This window comes from Hirundo rustica, chromosome 6 (assembly GCF_015227805.2).
Source record: "Hirundo rustica isolate bHirRus1 chromosome 6, bHirRus1.pri.v3, whole genome shotgun sequence".
NCBI classification, from domain to species: Eukaryota; Metazoa; Chordata; class Aves; order Passeriformes; family Hirundinidae; genus Hirundo; species Hirundo rustica.
Window position 1 is genome coordinate 55,964,318 of NC_053455.1, and position 19,773 is coordinate 55,984,090.

A 19,773-nucleotide genomic window follows, 5' to 3' on the forward strand; every position below is an offset into this window, starting at 1 on the left:
GAGGTACTTACACGCCTTTCAAAAAATTGATGTAATCCACCCAGATCTAGGTGAGAAAAAAATATTACATATAGTGAAACCAACGGTTAGCTGTACTTGTCATAAAATTAGAAATAAAATGTGCTTCGATTAAGAAAACATACCTGGTATGACATGATTTCCATGCCAATCTTATCCAGAGCAAAATCATATGCCTGTGCCATTTTTTCTCTGAGGAGAAGAACCACAAAGACCATAAAGCAAGTGTTTAGTATTTTAAAAATTCTTTATTTAAGAGTATTCTTTTGGGCAGCAAGTTCTAACCGAACATCAAGGAATGAGAAATATCATTCAACAGCTGAGAGCAAAAATTGGTGTTCAGATAGCTTTAAATTCTGTATTTAGATTCTGTTGAGGTTTTGGCTGTTTGCTTTATTCAAGAATTATTTAAATCCACTGGTGGCAATCCAGCACTTTAACAGTTCCTGGCCCACCCCAAGTCAGTGGAAATCCACGAATACTACATGAAGTTGAGAAGAAACCAATTGCTCTCCACATCTTAGCTGACAGATGCACCCATGGTTTCTTATTTTGTCCCCTCAGAGTTCCCCAAATCTTTTTATAATTCTCCAGGAACCCCAAAAGCCTGGGACAATTAGGAGTAGCTCCCTTGTGTGGAAACTGCCCAGAATACTTCACATGATTGCTTATTTCCCCCAAATTCAAAGTATTTTCCCTCAAATTTAAAATGTTTACAGAATTTCCTTGGTTAAATTTCAGTGAAAGCTGTTTTTCCTCTCCCCAACTTTTCTCCTAGTTTCCTTTACTCAAACACACTTCAGTACCTTCTGACCTCCCTGACCACATTAACAGGGGAAACAGAGGAAGGGCAAACTGAATAAACTGACACTTCTAAAATGGTTTCAAAACAGTCTTGTAAAAATAAATGAAAACCCCTTGCTTATTTTCTCTGTTAATGCATTACTCATTTTACCAATTAAAGAAATTATGGTGGGCTGGGGAAGAAACAGTTCATATATGCTGGAAGTCACTGGTATTTTTTGAAACTCAACCCACAGGAATATAAACAAGCAAAATGTAATAACTGAAAAGAGATGAAGATTAACGTATCCCCAGATTCTGACACCCTAAATTTAATGACTTTTTTACATATTCCAAAACTTCCTCCAATTCCTGAACTCTTTACCGCTACTGGTCTCAGCTGGAACCAGTGCCAAATTTTGTGGAGACTAAACAGGACACTGAGGGCAAGGACAACGAGGAGGAAATGTGTTTCAGGCTGGCTCAAGCAGCAATCCCATCTGCAGGGAACTGCAGCCAGCAGTTGATACACCAGCTCCTCTGCTGCTCTTATCCCATCCTGTTAGACGAATCCAGACTAAGGAACCAATTTTACCCAGCCAACTCAATTAAAGAAGCTTTAATGTCTTCTAAATGCTGATTATGTATTAACGCTCTGACAGAAAATCCCCAGACAGATTTGTCACCCAGGTTCCTCCCCATCCCCTGGTCAAAAATCAAGAAGAGATTCACCATAAAACTAGAATAATTCAGAGCAACTTTGGGAACTTACTTGTAACTAGGTAGCTTCCCCTTGGTTTCTCGTACATAGGAAAGGTAACATTTCCATAAATCAATGTGTAAAACCTTCATAAGGCAGCGCTGAAATAACTGTTTAATACATCAAGAAGACGTGATCAGGATTCCAGATACAGAAATTAGGTTTCTACTTTTAAAGCTATACAAAATGAATTTAAATAACCCTTGTAATTTCGACTGAGATTTGCAAGAAAGAGTAAGTTAAACGACTCGTTCTTTTGTTTAAAGCATCTCCATGGGAGATGCTTTAAAAGCAAGGGAACTGGAGAAAATTAAGCAGAGAAATCCCCCTGCATGCTTCACTGATTAGAGCTTGATAGCAACAGGAAGTTAACTTTAGTGATACTTTTTATCTGTGTTTCACATTCAGTGAGAGCTACAGCGTTTTTTCAATCTGATTTAGCCCAATCACAAGGTACTGATTCTTGTTATAGAGATATATTACATATATTTAATATGACTCACCTTTTCCACTTTGTCATAATTTTTTGCTTTAATCTACAGGGAAGCAGAAAAAAAAATCACTTAAGAAACTATTTTAGAATAGTAGGAATATATTCTTCATACAGTACTACAGCACTTGTACTTTGTCTGCCTAAACTGATTACACAGAAACACCACATAATGTAACCACATTTATTGTGAAAATATAATTAAACATACAAAAGTCATGTACTTTGTTGCAAAATTAGCAGCTTTTTTATTTTTATTTTTAATTCTACAATTCCAAATTTGCTTTCTGGTTTGAACACCCAGATTTAGCCTTTTATTTCAAGGAACCTGTTGCTTTCAGCACAGATTACAGATTTAGGTACCAGAGCTTCTACACCAAAATTTAGTAAATTAAGGGTAAAATACTGTATTTACAAAACTACTAGGCTAATAAATGGATTATACTCGAATAGTCATTTCTCAAAGTGCACTTTGCTCCGATCTGCTGATGCTGAATAAGGGAATAATAACCACGGAGAATCTGCTTTTCCGCAGCTGCCCCAGCCCTGGTGCTCCCTCGGAGGAGGTACCAAAGCACACTCCCATGTCAGCAGCAGTTTCATTCATTCACACACACACACCACAAGGGCAGGGGGTGAAGCTCAGACCCCAGCTAACAGGCTGCCTTTCAGACAGGACAAAGGAAAGCACATGAGGAGGGCAGAGTGGCATCCTGCAGGTATTTGTTAGCTCCAGCTACGGTAGCGTGCTAAGCAATCTCTACAGACGCGCCCTGATGACACAAGGAAAATCAACACTGCCCTTAAGAGACGCCTTGAAATAAAGCACCTTTAATGAAATAAGGGTTTGTTACGCTGTGTTGCTTTTTTGTAAAGCATCAAACTCCCCTTTTAAATCTCATCGCTCTTTGTTTACTTAGAGGATTCCCAGCCTTTATTGTGGTGTGAAACACAAGCACCCCTCCATTTCCCCGAGGAGCATGGTGTAGGGAGCAAACAGCACCCTTTGCATCAGGGATTCATTATTTCATTTTAGATCATTCCCACTCTAAAGCACAGCAGAGTTTTTAATGGATGCATCAGGAGACATGGAGTGCAGGATAATCTAAAATAAGTACACCCCGCCTCCTGCTTCCTGAGTGTCTCTACTTCTGCAACACCCCGAGCCTGAGAGGCTTCAAAGAGCCATCCCCATTTCTCTCACTCCCAAAAAAGATCAGCTAAAAATGAGAGAACTGAAATAATATTGAAAAAAACCCTCACTTTATTGGCACACAAGGCAGACTGGACCCTTGTGTCTGTACCATACTTGAACTGGAGCAGTATCCCACCCAGGCTGAAAGAATTCCACACAAACCAGGACGGCAGGAATGTAAACCTAATTGTGTCTTGCAAAGAGTCCAAAAAAAACCCCCAGACATTTCTACTTCACCCTTTTTTGAATGTAATTTTTCATGTCCCCCAGCATCTCTTACAATATGAAAAGGATTCACTGAAGAGACAGAGCTCTCAGTCTATGCCCCCCACTCCCTGAAATCTCCTGCTATCACTGGCTGAGCGAAAAAGAATAAATGAATCTTGGTTTCTATGTCTAGGCACACAGGATTGCTGCCTGCACCTTCTTTCCCTTGTACTTTGAATTAAGTAAAACCTCCAACAAGATATGGAGGATTAATTTTCTTTTTTAACCAGAGTGAGCTAGGAAATAGTATGAATTCTTTTATTAAAATCAAATAATTAATTCATGGCCTTGCCACTGATGAAAGGCATCACCCTCTAGTTATTCAGTAACAAGATGAAAAATAATTTTTAAGAGCTCAGAACAAAAAGCTGTAAGCAGACAGGGCAAAACATGAGTTTGCCTGCCAGGTGCAGCCAGGTAAACAGTGTCAGCAAGTTTAGTAGCTCCTGGCAGCACTGTCACCAGGCAACATCAAAGGATGGAGCACAAGGAATATGTATCAATTAGACTGCATGCACTTCCCAGAACCGGAGACCTTGAAAAGAAAACTAGTTTGCTAAGAAAAGAAGGTATATAGTTTATTTGCATGTGTTATGACTCAAAGGAAAATATTTTCTATGTGATTATAATATATATGAAAAGCTGCTGAATGCATCTGGACTACAAGTCAGCGTTCCATATTTGTTGAATCCACACAAGTGGTTTGGCATCGAAAAATTCAGAAATCTTGGCAATAGTGAAGTTAGGAGGCTGGCAAGCAGAAGGATTTGTTTAGAAAGAAAAGCAAAGCAATATTGTCCAAAGCCTACTGGGTCTCTCAATGGAAAAGCATCTCTCCTGCAGGAATCTGTTCACATTTCTTGGCTCACCACTCCCAAGAAAACACCATGGGCAGCCCTGGCTCGGGGAAAAAGTCCACCCCAGCGAGGGCAGGTGCTGCCTCCAGGACCCACCATCACACATTTCTTGGTTTTCCTATGACAGACACTGCAACAGGCAGTGATGAGATGTGGGAAAGCATTAAAGAACTGACATTAATACCATAATTTTGTCCTTAAAAGACAAACGTAACGTCAACTATAAAGATATTTACAGCAGCTTATCCTCCAATTCCTAAGGCTGCCAAGATTCCTATTCTGCTTTGATTCAAGGGGCAGGTCTAACCCTCACAGGCTGACACACAGGAGTGACTCCACCACAAATCCTCCTCCTACTCAAAGGAGCTGAGGGATATCCTCATTCCAAAGTAAAATCCATGTAATGAGTGTCCCCCCTCCACCCTTGAAGACTACACAAAGACCACCCAGTCTGACCAGCTACGCTTGGACATTCCTGTAGCAAAACACACCTGAACCTGCCTTCCTCTGCCCCTGACAAGGAGAAATACCACCTGCTTTGCTGGAAGAGTAACTTTAAATTCAACACTCCAATAAGAAACTTAAGTCAATACTGTATTATCTTTGCAGAAGATGAATTTGCAATATGAGTCAAATTTCTTCCCAGAACACACAACTTAATTCCCTGTAACGAGCTTCACAAACATTGAAGGGCAAAACTTAATCCATAAATTACACAGCACTTCACCCTTTTAAACAGATTTTTACAAGACACATGAATCATTTATGATTATGCAAGGCAAGTGATTTTACTAATCTAGAGACTTAATACTAGTTCTAGTTGTCTGGCAACCTCCATGCAACACAAGCCTAAAGCGTCCCTGTTTTACTTTAACCTTTTCAGCTTTCCATCAAGCTCCTCAGGAAGCATAGTTGGTATGTGATAATTAAGAACTAGCATGGTTTGATTTATTTCTATATCCCAAAACAATTTTCTATCAATCGTTATTTTCCAGGGGAAAAAAAAAAAAAAAAATTCTCCAGCAGAAAATCTGATGTTCCCTTACTCACTGCCTCCATCTCTTACCTCGGTGAGGTAGATCCCCTTGCTCTCTTTACTGCCCCCACTGCCCCTGCACTACTCTCCAAGGTTTTCTAGACTTTTTTTGGCCCTGAAGAGAAACACTACACCCCTGAGACTGTAGCAGCTGATGAGGGACAAACTGGGAGAGAAAGAAACACCACAGCTACATGAGTGTTACCTTTTTGAGGATTCTCCTAAAATCTGGTTTTGTTACAAACACTAAAAGGCATGCATCATCCTTAATGTTTGGGCTTTTTTCTTTTTTTTAATGGATACACAACACAACACATCTGTTTCACAGTACGTAATTACAACCAGAGTCTAAATATATGCATTTAGAAATACTGCTTTTGTTTGTTACCTGAAGGGAACTCATTGTGAAAGACCTGTATTTATTGACAGTTACATGACTGGGTATTAGATAAACAAAATTAACATTTTAAAAATTAAATCAGACTACATAAAATTTATCATCACTCAATCCATTTGTGTTGACCATTTGCCTTTTTTTTATTATTATTTTTCTTTTTTTTCCCCCCATCTTGACGGTTAGGGTGAAAAAAGCAACTCCCCACAGTCAAATGCAGTGGGGTGCAATTCTAGCAGTATAGAACTGTGGGTGTAACAAAACACATTCACACTTCTCTGTTTCCAAAGCACAGGCTAAGGACCACAGCAGTTCAAACTGTTCAGACCACCTCAAATGAAGGGCATCTCTGACAGGATGGAGATGCTCAATCTCTTGTTCTCTCTTCAGCACGTTCAGCCTTTTGCTGTTTGCTGAGGCTCGCAGTCAGTGACTAATTGTGTGAGCACTTCACATGACAAACTCGTTTTCCCACATGTCAGGGAACAGCAATGGCCTTTGCAAACAGCAACCCCAGCTCTGCTCAAGCACATGAAAAGCAGGGAAAAGGCAGGGCTGGCACTGCACTTCCCCATGCCCACTAACCCAAGGAGGCTGGACTATCCCTGCCTAAATAACTGGATGCAAAATTTATTTTATGTATGCTGAACAAAGCATGTATTTCATTTGTGCCAGATATACCGAATCCCTTATTTAAAAACATTAGCATGTGATTGCAGATGCAATTTCTGCAATATATTGTTTTGCTACAATTTGTACCAGACAAGGCTTGAATTATTAGGTATTTCTGCTGTCTTCATTCAGAGTTTTAATATTCCCTGTGAAAACAGAGCTTTTATCCTGCTATTAGTAAAGCCTGGAAGGAAGAGATGGAGTACACTGACCATGGGAAATCTCATTTTCTCAAAACGCAGCAAGATGAGATTCTACATATTTTCATTCAGAACTGTGATTTTTCACATTCACCTGGTTATATGCTTTTAAATTTCAAAATGGGAATAAAATACCCTAATAAATACCTATAAATACCATAAAATGGGATTTGAAAAGTTCCTTAAAATTATTCTAAATTAAATGCCTCCAACTACTATTTACAAGGACCATTTCTAGAGCTTCCAGAACCATCAAAATTTAAAAGTCATCTGTTTCCACTACATATATCACGTGAAAAACGGGATTCACTCACAGCTGCCAAAAAACCCCAGCTATAATGGGTTTTTCTTATAATTTTTTTTTATTATTATTTTTTGTTTTTTCCCCTAGAGGGGGGAAAACCCCCACTATTTTGCAATCTGCTTCTGAGGAAACCTAAGAATAGAATATTTCAGTTGGAAGGAACCTGCCCTGATCACCCAGTCCCACTTCAGGGCTGACAAAAGGCTCAAGTATGTTCTTAAGGACACTGTCCAAACGACACTTAAACCCCACCAAGCTCTGGGCATTGACCGGCTCTCTGGGAAGCCTGTCCCAGTGTTCCACCAGCTTCCCGATCCCCATCATCTCTGAGGTGTCACATACTATATTCACAGTTAGATACACTTTCAATTTGCTCACAGTATTTAAGAATAAAAAATTTTACAGTAACTGAGCATATTGGCTCTGCTAATGCAGCAAAGCTGCAGCTCTGTAAATCCAATTACCAGTTAATATCCTGCACCAAAAAAAAAAAAAAAAAAAAAATAGTTGAACAGGCACTTACTGAACAGATAGTGAGAAAACTGACTTTTAATAACAAAATTCTGAGGCACATTACCATTTTCAACAGAAAACGGTGGTCATGTCTACAGGAAAAATGATAATTAGGAAATGAAGGGCAGCAATTTTCAAAAGGAGCTAAGTGGCAGCAGGAAACGGAGACAGGGCAGTGGCAGCAACAGAGAGCCACTGTATGAATGGGCAGTAATAGGCAAGACCGCTCCTCACTCACTTAATCCCTTGAAAACTGTCATTACAGCTTCATCACACCAAGCCTTTAATAAAACCTGCAACAGCCTTCAGAAACAATTAACCAAAGCATATCAAGTTAACATACCCTACCAAACATCTCTCCTCTCAGAGGCAGCAGCCTGGAGAATCTCTGCCTGAACATCTCCCTCACTATCTGCAAAAATTAGACCAAAGGCTTGAAAAGGCTATTTCTGAAACTGCAAACATAAAACTGGATTTATCTAGAAGTCTGGGAAAGAAAGGAACCCAGCTGCACCAGCCTGAGGGTGGCAAGGGAGCAGCTCAGAGCAGGTGGCTTTGGAAAAGGGTGCAAGAGAAGAACTCATGAAATCCCCCTCAGCAAGCAGAGTAACATTCCTCAGTTAAACAGTGTTAAGAGTCATGCTTAATTAGAAAAACTATGTAAACAAATAATTACCAATTTAAAAAATCTGCAACTGGAAGATGTCATTTTGTTTCATCTATTACACTGAAAGACCCAGTACATTTCATTTTCAGATGTGTCAGGAAAATAATCAATCCATACAAATACTTGAACAGAAAATGTTTAGGTATAAGCAAACTGCATTCCAAAAGTGCAGTAATACGAGGCCTGAGAATATGGACAACTCTCTATTCTTACAGTAAACACTGATCTAGAAGTGACGGAGGATTAATGCATTGCAGTAAATAAACTTTGCTACTAATAATATAGTTTGGACTATAAGAACTACTTAGCCCATCTACTTCCTAATAATTACTCTAGTGTAAGAACAAACACTTCACTAACAAGTAAAAACTCAGAGACAGAGTGAGTAAAAATAGCAACTGTGCTTTGGTTTACACCTTAGTGCAATTTGATTACACAGACAAATCTGTAGTAGTCTCTCTACCCCTTACAAGAAATTCTGGCCTCTTGGTCCTGCAGGGAGAGCTTTCCTTTGTGTTAATATTTTGAAAAGAATGCATAGTTTTCATGCCCCACTCTCAAGAAAACAGACAGAGGGTGTACAGAGAAATATTTATTTATAGACAGCCTTAAAAAAAAGCCCCCTGTGGTGACAAAACTCTACAGTGATGTTACTGATTGGAGAATGATTCTGAATTGCAATCACTGATTCACTCCCTACATCATTTATTTTGGACATCAAATACATCTCTTTTGTTCTTAATGTGACTATAAAAAAGAAGCAATTTCTCACGTGTCTTTTCTCTTTCTTCCTATCTGCAGCATTCTAGTGAAGTTCTCGCTTCTCATTTTGCTTTGGAGTTTTACTTTCTTTCCAGAACACACTTTCATTAAAAAAAAAAACCCAAACACACCCCCCACCCCAATCTGCAGTTATGTTTAAACACCAAACCCACCAGTTATTATTTGCACTGCCATTCCTCCTGAGCCCCATCATAGCAAATATCTCCCATGCATTAGTAGTGAAGCTGCAAAAGCAGCCCTTTTAAGTCATGATGAAAAGCACATTTTATGCTCTTCAAAACAAAAAGAGAAGTGACAGCGTCACTTCTCTGTTCCTTTACCACCCTACAGCTCTGACATTTAAAAACTGCCCAGAAATTGAGGGTGAAGAAGAGAACTGCTCCATGTCTAAGTTGTTTTTTTTTTCTTCTGTGAGTCTACTGAACTGGCTGTTCTATAATGAAGCTCCCAGATATACAACTCACATAAGCACTGCCAGCTTTTTTTCCTTGGTTTGTTTTTACCAAGTCTTTAATATATTCTCCAACTCGGGGAAAACCATTACCTTTTTTATTTAGGCAACTTGCCCATTATGAAATGGAATGTAATATTAGCTGTATGAAGTAATTTACAAATGCTAAGCCCCCACTACATTCTAGCCATATTCTCCTTCATAACCAGATTCTCAATCTCATTTTAATGAAAAGTCAATTTTCAAAATGCCCCGTGGCTTGTAATTTCCTCTTCAATTTCACACTCCCTTTAAGCCACAGCAGAAAATACCACCCCACTACATTCAAACCCCTGCAAACTTGCTTCCTTCCCAGCTTAGGCATTTTGGTTTTTCCTATGTGCTTTAGTCCACTTCTGCTTCTCATTTCTTTCTCAATGTCTTTTGTACTTTACAGAAGCAGTGGTATGCTCTAAGATGTTTTTGGATAGCTAACATTCACAGCACAGATCTACTGGGATCCTTTGCAGTTCTCAGGAAATATGCAAAGCAGCAGTGATTTTCCTCCTAGAATTAATTTTTTTATCATTTAACTCTCAAATTATAGGACTCAAAAGCACATATAGCACCCATGGATTGCAAGATAATCTCTAACACGACAAAATACAATGAGATAAAAATTTGCAGTCTTATCTGTTGGCCAGATCACTGAAGTTGAAAAGTTACATTTAAGTGGGAAGCCTAATGCCAAGGTATTTGGCCCATCTCATTGGGCTAGAGATCCCTAATTTGTAAAATCAGACAAATTACACCATTTGTCTACTTGAACTGTACTTCTCAGAAGAGAACAGTCCCTCAGCAGGGCCAATGGAACTGGACACAAGCACTCCTCTAATGCTTTTTTCAGCTGATTTAATACGATAATAGGCACCAGTGCCTATTATCTGAGGAGCACAGATCCACTGCAGTCTGCCAGTGCCAGTCTACCCCATCATCCGAGCTGCAAATTCCTTGCAACACTCAGACCTAAAAACAAGGCAGGGATCAGACCACTGCAACAGACTACAGAGAATAAAGGGTATGTGAGGAATCACCACTTAGGGGGAAAAAAGCCAATTGTTCCACTACACAGATCTCACACCTTACAAGGCTCTGACCTAAGATTTAATTTATTAAGACTCTTAATTTGAAATCATCATGGTTTTTTTCATGTCTATCAGAAATCAGAGTCCATTGCAGTAATGTACAGCTATTAAAACCAAATCATTCCTGCTTTCATTTTGCTATCCTCAAAATTTTTAAGAAAGTGGAAGTTTACTATGTCATTTGAGGTTACAGCTGGGGGAAAATGGGATGTTTTAGGGGGCACTGAGTTCCCCATTAGGTTTATCGTTTTATATAGTTTTATAATCTCTCACTATACTCATCACATGCCTACAGTTTTGACACATTCTTTTCAGAAGAAAAGAGTTTGCTTAAAAGGACAGAAAAGAATAAGTTTGACAAGCATAGTTTTTCCAAACTGTCAATTACAGTATTTCAGAGAACTTGTTTTAGTAAAATACGGCTATCAAATAATAATAATTTTTATGGAAGAAATCTCTGTTCATTCACCAAGCTTATGTTAAAAGTACACACACCTGAGCAATTCACAATTTCAAAGAGATCTTACTTCTTAAAGAGATCCTTGAATATCAAAATTTGGAAAAGCTACACATCTGTAAGGCAGCCTCCACAGTGACTTAGCAAAAAGGGCTGATAGCTTAAATGAAGATATCTTAAGATCAGAAAGAACTGCTGCCCTTTCAAGGGGTCAAATTCATTCAGTGGCCATGCATTAATGGCTCACATTTTCTAGCATGGAACTGGTCTCAAATGAAGGCTCTCCCCAGTAAAGCCAGCTAATTTTCCTAAGGAAAAAGAATACAGGTTATTCAGAGAGTAAAAAATGGTACTAGAAGATGTAATTATATCATACAGCATAATCTTCTTACTCTTGTAATTGCACAAGACCAGCTAGGCTCGTTAGCAGAGAACAAATTGTTAGTATTTTGCCTCTGTTCTTAGAACATAAAGAGCAATTTTCCAAAAATTTGTAGCAGAAATGGCCCAGAGAATGGTTCTCAAACCCATTAGACTGATCCTCAGCCTCCACAAGCACCTAAGGGCTCTCATGTCTGACCACACAAGCCAGCTGTCTCATCACAGGAAACCATAAATCAGGAATCTCAAAGCTAATAGCTCAGAATAATGCTCAGGTGCAAGTAATTCACTGCAACTGCATCCCAGCATCGATCTGCAGCTGACAAGACGCTGTATGTTGTATATTGCATATAAACAAAATAAACCCTACCAAAGGTAACCCACTAAACCCAAACCAAGCACAGTTCAACTGCAGTGCTATGAAAAGAATCTTTAAAGGAAGGGATGCAGTTCCTGGCTTTGCCATGGATTTCCTATGATATCATTAAGAAACATGATTATGTCAATCATTGACCACACTAGGACAATAATCTGCCTCAGATTATGACTGAGCTGCTTTTGGGTTACATTAATGAAGCATTCCTACTGAAGTTCAGGGAAATGATTTTTCTAATATAGGCAGCTGCCCTCATCAAAAATCTTTCAAAGGTCTATCAGAAATCAAGGAAATTCCCCCGTGTCTTTTTTGAGAATGCATATTCTTAATCATAGTTACCAAGAAATCTCATCTATAATATTAAATTAATATTAGACAAGGAATGACTGTATCTGAAGAGTCAATCACAGAATTAAACACCCAGATTTCTGTCTTTTGGCCATGAAGAGAAAACAGAATTGACAATAAAAATAGTGTCAGTGGTAAAACAGTTTCCTTCAAGGTAGTAGTTTAACTGCAGGATCTCCTCAATATATAGTCACCATATCTGGGCTGATCACCAACAACCTAATCTGAAACCACACAAACAATGCAAACCTTTTTAGAAAAAACTTGACCCAAAAACTTTTTATGGATAGGTTCTGCATAACTACTCTGGATACTCTTTCCAGAATAGTTGAATTTGAGTGTAATTATTATCCCAGCTAACGAGACTGCTTGTTTTACAAACCCCTCAAATTTCTAGAATATTTAAATACTGTATTGCCTTTTCCCATAAACACTGTACAAATAGAGTCTTTAAAGTGGGTTCCTCTTCTTCTTCCCTAAAGTTCAACTTCATGCCCTCAAAGCTAAACCTGCTCAACTTCCATCCATGGGAATAGTCCCTTTATTCAAAAAACAGGATCAAGACAAAAATATTTGTATAGCTACTTTTATATCTATGAGTTCATGTTAGTGCTTAGGTAACTTAATAAGTGACTTCCCACTTCAATAATTGGCTACATAGAGATGTACTGAAGTTGGAAAATAAAACCACAGATCACACATTCCCATGCTTTAGAAATGAAATGTAGGTGACATTTCCACTGAAAAGTGAGAGGGGTTAGCTCTACACTGAAGTCTTTTAATTTTAGAGGTCAGCTCAAAATGACTAACACTTTATGTGAGGTTGCTTCCTGTTCGTTTGTGGGCTTTTTTTCTATACATTCTGTGTTATCAGAATTATAGTATTAAAACCCATTTAAGTCATCTGCACTTCTAAGACAAGAGCTGTAAAGACAATTCATTATGTTGTCTCCGAAATTCACTGCTGTTGGGTTAGCAGAGAAAAGAGCTGCTCTGATGTCAGATTTCAGTATAAGAATCATGCGCTAACATTGATTTCCCATGCAGCCTAAGTAGGTGCATTTGCAGCTTATTTCACCTCTTAGGAGGAAGATGAAAAAAAGAGCAGTACAGAAACCCACAGCTCTTGTAGCCTGAAGAAGAGAGAGACAGAACACAACTGACTTCCCAGCTTCCTCCCACCTATCCCCCTCTTGGTATATCGAGAAGAAATACCAGGAGTTGGGGTGACATATTTAAGCTAAAGAGTCTGACTTTGGAGTCATGAAAAGAAACTGGCACAGGTAAAACCCTAGGCTTGCCAAAAAAGGTCAGCCTCGACCCCCATGCTGGAAAGAACACCTGCTTACTGACCAGAAATGTGCTACTTTTACAGACACCTGTACACAACAAATAAATACTGCCGGCAGTTCTGTCCCCCTTGCTAGAGAACTTTCTCAACAATTACAGCCTCTCGGCAGTAAAGCCCTGTTTGGTACTAAGAATCTCATTTCCCTTTTTCACAGGGAAAAGTGTGTTTTCTTCTGCACCCCATCACCACCAAGTGCTGGCCATGCAAAATGAGACACATCATAGGGAACTGCAGTTTTGAGACAGCAGACATTTGTTCAGTTTGATACTTCTCTCCCCTACCACTCTAACCAAGCATTTTGGTCTTTTCTGCTACAGCTGATCATTCAGAAGCCCATGGTAAAGTGTTCTGAAGCTTTCTGCAGAAAAGAGCCTCTTCAGTAGATGGACAGCAGGCAATTATTTGATTCAGACAGTGAGGACTTGACTTTGACTCCTAGGCTAGTTGCATCATTATGTAAATAAAGAATACATTCAGACAGCACTTGCATTACAGAATGCTGCAAATGCCTGCAGAAAGAAAATTCAAGCATAGTGTTAAAAACGGTATGTTGGCTCCCAGCTAATTTAATTTGCATGGAAGCACATGAGGGATCTCAGAAATCCTAAGATAGCTCTTTTTTCATCTATTTTGCTGCTTTGACCTAGGATGCCAAGAGCAGGTTTGATATAAAAACACCAAGCACACGACAACACCAAAGCACTCTGTAAAAGTGACAAGTAACTAACACAGCAGCTTAACTGATAACCTCCAGCACTGGCAGAAAATATTTCACTAAGTACAAAACAGACACCTGCTAGCAAAACACAATGTAAAACCTCGAAATTGAGAAGGTGCAGCTTCCAGCAAGGCAGCCAAGGCTCCCAAGAAAAGGTGTGGACAAACTTTAGCCCAGTTTTGGAAGAGAACGGTGCTTGGCAATGGTGCTTGGCAATGGTGCTTGGCTCGGTTTGGGCGCATGTCGTCATGGTGACGCAGCAGGCTTAAAACTCCGCTTTGAAGGCTCAGCAACATGGTGAAGCATCACTCTAAAACCTCTGTGATTGACTGAGTCAGCCAGCACTTGAGAACTGACTTCCAGTACTGACTGCAGCAGAAATCTCTGCTCACAGGTGAAAATTGGCATTTTCTGGACAGTCATAGCAACCCGGCCAGCCTGGGTTCAAGCAGCTGCAGCAACTCAGCAATTGCTCAACGTTTCCATGCGTTAGAGGCACAAAGGTGCAAACCAAGAGCAATGAAAAATGTTTGACTGTGAAGCCTGTGCAGAAATGACAGACTGCTGGAAGGCTAATGACACTTCCTCAGTGCAGGGTCTTCATTTGACTCAGACAAAAGATCAACTAGAATTTTTAAATTTAATTATCTGCAAACACCAGCTTTTTTCTCACTGGCAAATTGAAAAACCCACAGATCACCTTACTCACAAATTTTCTAGGCATAAATCCAAACTTTGGGAACATCAAGAAAATGACAAATAAATATGTTAGATACAACTTTGTGCCTTTTTTTCTTTGGGAAATAGCTAATATTACTAATACAGTAATTTTTTATAATTACTAATATAGTTTTTTTTTTTTTTAACAGCTAAGACTATGGCACAAAACTTACCTCCATTTGCTCAGTGTCAGAAAAATAATCCTGAAGTTTGTCAGCTAATTTTAAAGTTCCACAGGACTTCCCTTTTTATACCCATCCTGTACACATAAGAAAAAGCATGTGCTTCTGCTTATCAATCTGAAATTGAATTCCCCTCTAAAAAAGTGAGGCCTGAATTAAGTTTAGTCTTATGTGGGAGAACTTAGTTTAATCCCTTAACAATGAATCGTACAGTCTGTTTCCTGCTCAGGCTTACAAGCACTGATATTTTACCAAGAGCAAATACTGTGGAATATTCTGGGGTGCTTGCCCATCCTGCTCAAATACTTCTGGGCAGAATTTCAGTCCAGCTAAATTTATTGTTACCATTTCCCTGGTGAATGGTAACTGGTGGACAAGAGTCATGGGCAAGCAAGATACCAGGGCAGCAACCTCCTTCTTAGTGGGTGGAGTAGGGATGGGGATCCTGCTCCATAGTTTGCACGGGCTGCACTTCTTCAGGTTACTTAGACCAACAAGTCATGCATCTGGGACTACTTTACAAGTGCATTTTTACAAATAAAAACTTAAATAGCTAGTCGGGTTTTCCAGGGCTCCTATGTGTGCTTTTAAACATTTATACCTGTCTATTTACAACCAGTCCTTTTGAACTTAACATTCTTTATTATAAATGAACTGTACTTTCTCCTAGTCACATTTTATCCAACTATCGGCCATCATCACATGGAGTAAGAGTATCTAGCATAATCCTGCAATTTAGCAGAATTTAAAATTCCCAAAGCCACAGTCAGCCAGGAGCAGAATGACAAAACTCGCCCAGTGAAATGAAACCTGCTAGACTAAGGCTCTCAGCGTAGGGCCTGCTATTCTGATCTGGTATAAAGGAAATGTTTCTTCATGTATGAACCTGTCAGCACTGTCAGGTAGTGCAGGGACACTTCCAAAGCACACTGCTTGTAACTAAAACTATGAATTACTGCAACACAATGGAAAATCTTGGGAAGGAGTCAATTGACATAGCTGGTGGAAGGAAAACTGCAAGCTAAGCTTCCAAGAGCAAATGTGTTACAAAAGCAATTTTTTTGTAAACATATTTACTGTCACTCATCTTCAGCTTGTATTAATTGTATATTAGAAATGCTTAACACCTTTAAGTAGCTGCAAGCCTACATATGTGAAATTACTATCATTCTAGCCCCTGCTGTATTAACATCAATAGCAACGCTGCTTGTACCTCAAGCTCCTGCATGCTGTAATGCAATCTTCTAAGTATCCATGATACAATATGAAAGAGTAACCTACAGAGACTAACTAAATCATATTTCAGGGAAAGTTTAAAAGTAATTAATTCAGAACTGTTTCTACAACATAGTGCCCATCACAGGCTGTTAAATATGCTTGCACACTTTACAAAAGCAATTCCATTACTAAACAGCAGCTATTCAACTGCATAAACATAATTTAGAGATAGCAAGAGTACCAGATTTCTTCTACAGTGATTACAATGTTAAAAAGTTTGTAATGGGATTAATTTGAGATTTATTTTTTAGATCCAATCAGCAGTTACATTTCTTTACTAGGGAATCTCCCCCCAGGCTCCTTGCTGCCCCATCTGAAATGGTCAGTGCAATTATGGCACTGAAAGAACATGTCTGGGCTGTGCAATGACAGCTTCTTGTCAAGGCTTCCTGGGACCCCCTCATCATCTGAAAGATGAACTGCAAGCACACACTGAAACATACGGCCCCCAGCAATAGCTGAGAGCTCACAATTCTTTACAGTGAATATACTCCTGCATCTGCCCAGAAAAACACACCAAAACAGTACTGTCACGGGCAGGTAGGAATGGAGAAAAGGCAGGCCAATACTCGGTTAAAGACAACAAAAATTAAGAGGAAATCCAGCTCTATCTTCCCACTCCTTTACATACAGCACCAAATCATATTTTTGCACTCAGACTGAAGCTGCAGATAATAAAGTCCTCTTCAATGACATTCTGAATATATTCTACACACATTATTTTTCTAAGTGTCTATAAACTTTTACATAGCCTGAGTAAATTACCTGTAGACAATTGGCACTGACGAGCTCACCCACTCCTACTTCTACTCTATGATTTTAAAAGAACATTATTTATGCTGTGTGACTTTCTTTTCTAAACATATATATGTACAAATGAACACAGATGCACATATACAGTCTGAGAGATTCCTGAGGAATCCACAGGCATAGAACCGATGGCAAGTCTTCATTTAACTATAAAAATTAAAATAATCAAGATCCTAAATTAAGAGAACATTTTAAACATAGTTTGATTTTCAAAGCAGTTCCACTGAACACAATGAAGTTAGCTCACATAACTTCGTATCTGCTTTATGTGCAGGAGAGCATATATGCAACTACACATCTGGCCCCCCATTTTTTTCTTTTTTTTTTTTGTTCAAACAGTAAAAACTGTGTTTGAAAACCTGTACTTTGAGGGTGAACAACAGCTGAAGGAATTTGACTTTGTTGCAATCTGGACACAGAAAATACTATAAATTGAACAACTAGGCATTTTTTTAGTCAAACTGCAAGACCTGAAATGTATTTTAAGCAATGTATTCATTCTCACAAAAACCAATACAGAAGTATCAGATTGTTTATAGCAAGAATGTACAGTGGTTTCTTGTTCTAGTTTCACACTGGTTATTTCAGTCTATTTCAAGCACTAATGCAAACCATGGTGAACTGGACAGAGTATCCTGTCCTCATTAGAATCTCTAAGCTTCATCCAGATATATTACAGGAATTAGAGGTAAGACACTTGATCCTCCATTACAATATTAAACTTTTCAAATTAGCTGATTTAGAGGAATAGTTTGAATTAAGGATAAAAACTATGTAATTTAAACACATGTACAAGCTGTTTCTGTTTTTGAAACTCAGAGCCAGGGTGAAAGCACAAGTAGAATCACCACACATCCTCAATGTACTAATCCCTCTCCTTTTGGAGAAAGCTCTCAAAGCCTTGTTCCCAGCAATCTACAAGAGCACTGTTTACAGCACCTGCCAACAGAGCAGCAGTGTGTGCTCACTGGAACTGGTGCATAATAAAATTAATGCACAAGGCTTGTCCAATCTACTTTGAAGGGAATAGAGACAGCCCAGGTGTTCACTTCAGAGGTTAACAGTGAGGTCTAATGAACAATCTTGCCTGAAGATGCAATAGGCCTCTACTCTAGAGAAGTTATTACTGAAAACTGTGTGCAAACTCAATTTTAAAAGAACACCTTTCTACTTATCTGCCTAGCCTCAAAACAGAACATTTATGATGCTCCAATGAACCCTGGAAACGCTCCCATACTTTTGCATTATGAATATTTGTCAATACCAAACCAGCTGAACCCTAATACAGATCAGATTCACACTGCTGTTAAGATTTCCTCACATGTAGTTAACTACATGTACATAATGTGCACAAAGCAAATACTACCTGTGCAATGCTATACAGTTAGGGACCAATGCATATCCCTTCTTCTCCCTTTTGAATTGTTTGATATAAGGGAGAAAAAAAAAAAAAAAAAGTCATAGGATACTAAGTACACAACATGTCATTGCAGAAATCCAAAACTGTCACTGGATATGGAGCACCCATCACACTGAAGGCGCTGGTGAGAAAAATCAAAAGAAAAAAGAGGTGGGAGCTCACTACACACTTGTAAATGAAGACCACTGGTACTAACAGAACACAGGAAGGCCATGAGGAAGGGCTTGCTTCCACAGACCTTCCAGCTAAGAAAATTCACTGGATTTCATCGCAGCCATGACTCAAAGCCTTCCCACAGTCTGTAAAGACACTCAGCAGCAAACAGTCACATATCATTTTATGTAGTAGCACTAGCAGAGCAGGTTTAATGGCAAGTGTTCTCTCAACATCTAAATAAAGAACATCAGGAAACTCAAACAGCTGGCAGCTGGAAGAGATATAGAAAAGAATGAGAAATTACAATTACAGTTTTCCTCTCCCAAGCAGATAGAGAACCAATCCATAGCAAATACAGGGTACACAAGAAACCTCTGTTTTTACTTTTGGTTCTTTCAGGTTCAGACATAAGAAGCCCAACTTTGTGCCTGACCTGACAAACAGATTCCCCCCTCAAAATATCAACGAAGAATCAACAAATGACTTCAACAAAAGAAAGCACACAATGAGAATATGTTTTCACTGTCCTCGTTACATTTGAAAGTGAGACTTCAGAAGTGTTGTGAACAAGAGTACATAGCTAACATGTCCAACAGGGATATATTTCTGTCACCCCACATGGAAAGAATACAACAGAACAGGAAGTAGCTTGTGTTTATTCAAGGGTAAACAGCAACACACTAGAGAAGAGGCTTCAGAGTAATCTCTTCATTAGGCATCACTTCCACTTCAAAAATTTCCTAAAACTTCCCCACAGTATTTTTAATGATCAAATGCAGAAAACAGATTTATGAAGAAACCCACTAGTGTTGTACCGCATACATCTTCTCAAACTACAAATGTCAGTATGTGGGCAACTTTCTGATATTACACAGCTTGTGGGACCAGAGGAACTATGCAAGATGTACACACCTGTATTGACATTTTGAGCAGAAGAGACAGGAAAGAAGGTGCATGCACTTTCTAGTGCAAGTCTACAATAATCACACAGACAGTACAACATTTATTAACAGGAATGGAACAAGTCCACACACGAATAAGAAAAGATCATAAATAATACAG

The 19,773-nt window shown here is 38.9% G+C and overlaps 1 protein-coding gene across 1 annotated transcript in view; it reads right to left on the bottom strand.

Annotated features, from left to right (window-relative positions):
- Positions 1 to 19,773, bottom strand: part of CSTF3 (cleavage stimulation factor subunit 3) — a 48,713-nt gene that overhangs the window by 13,920 nt on the left and 15,020 nt on the right. The window contains exons 4-7 of the mRNA XM_040068640.2: positions 2,065 to 2,097; positions 1,574 to 1,671; positions 144 to 210; positions 12 to 46 (exon numbers count right to left, since the gene is read on the bottom strand). Of these exons, the coding sequence (XP_039924574.1) occupies positions 12 to 46; positions 144 to 210; positions 1,574 to 1,671; positions 2,065 to 2,097 (233 nt within the window). The remainder of the gene's footprint in view (positions 1 to 11; positions 47 to 143; positions 211 to 1,573; positions 1,672 to 2,064; positions 2,098 to 19,773) is intronic.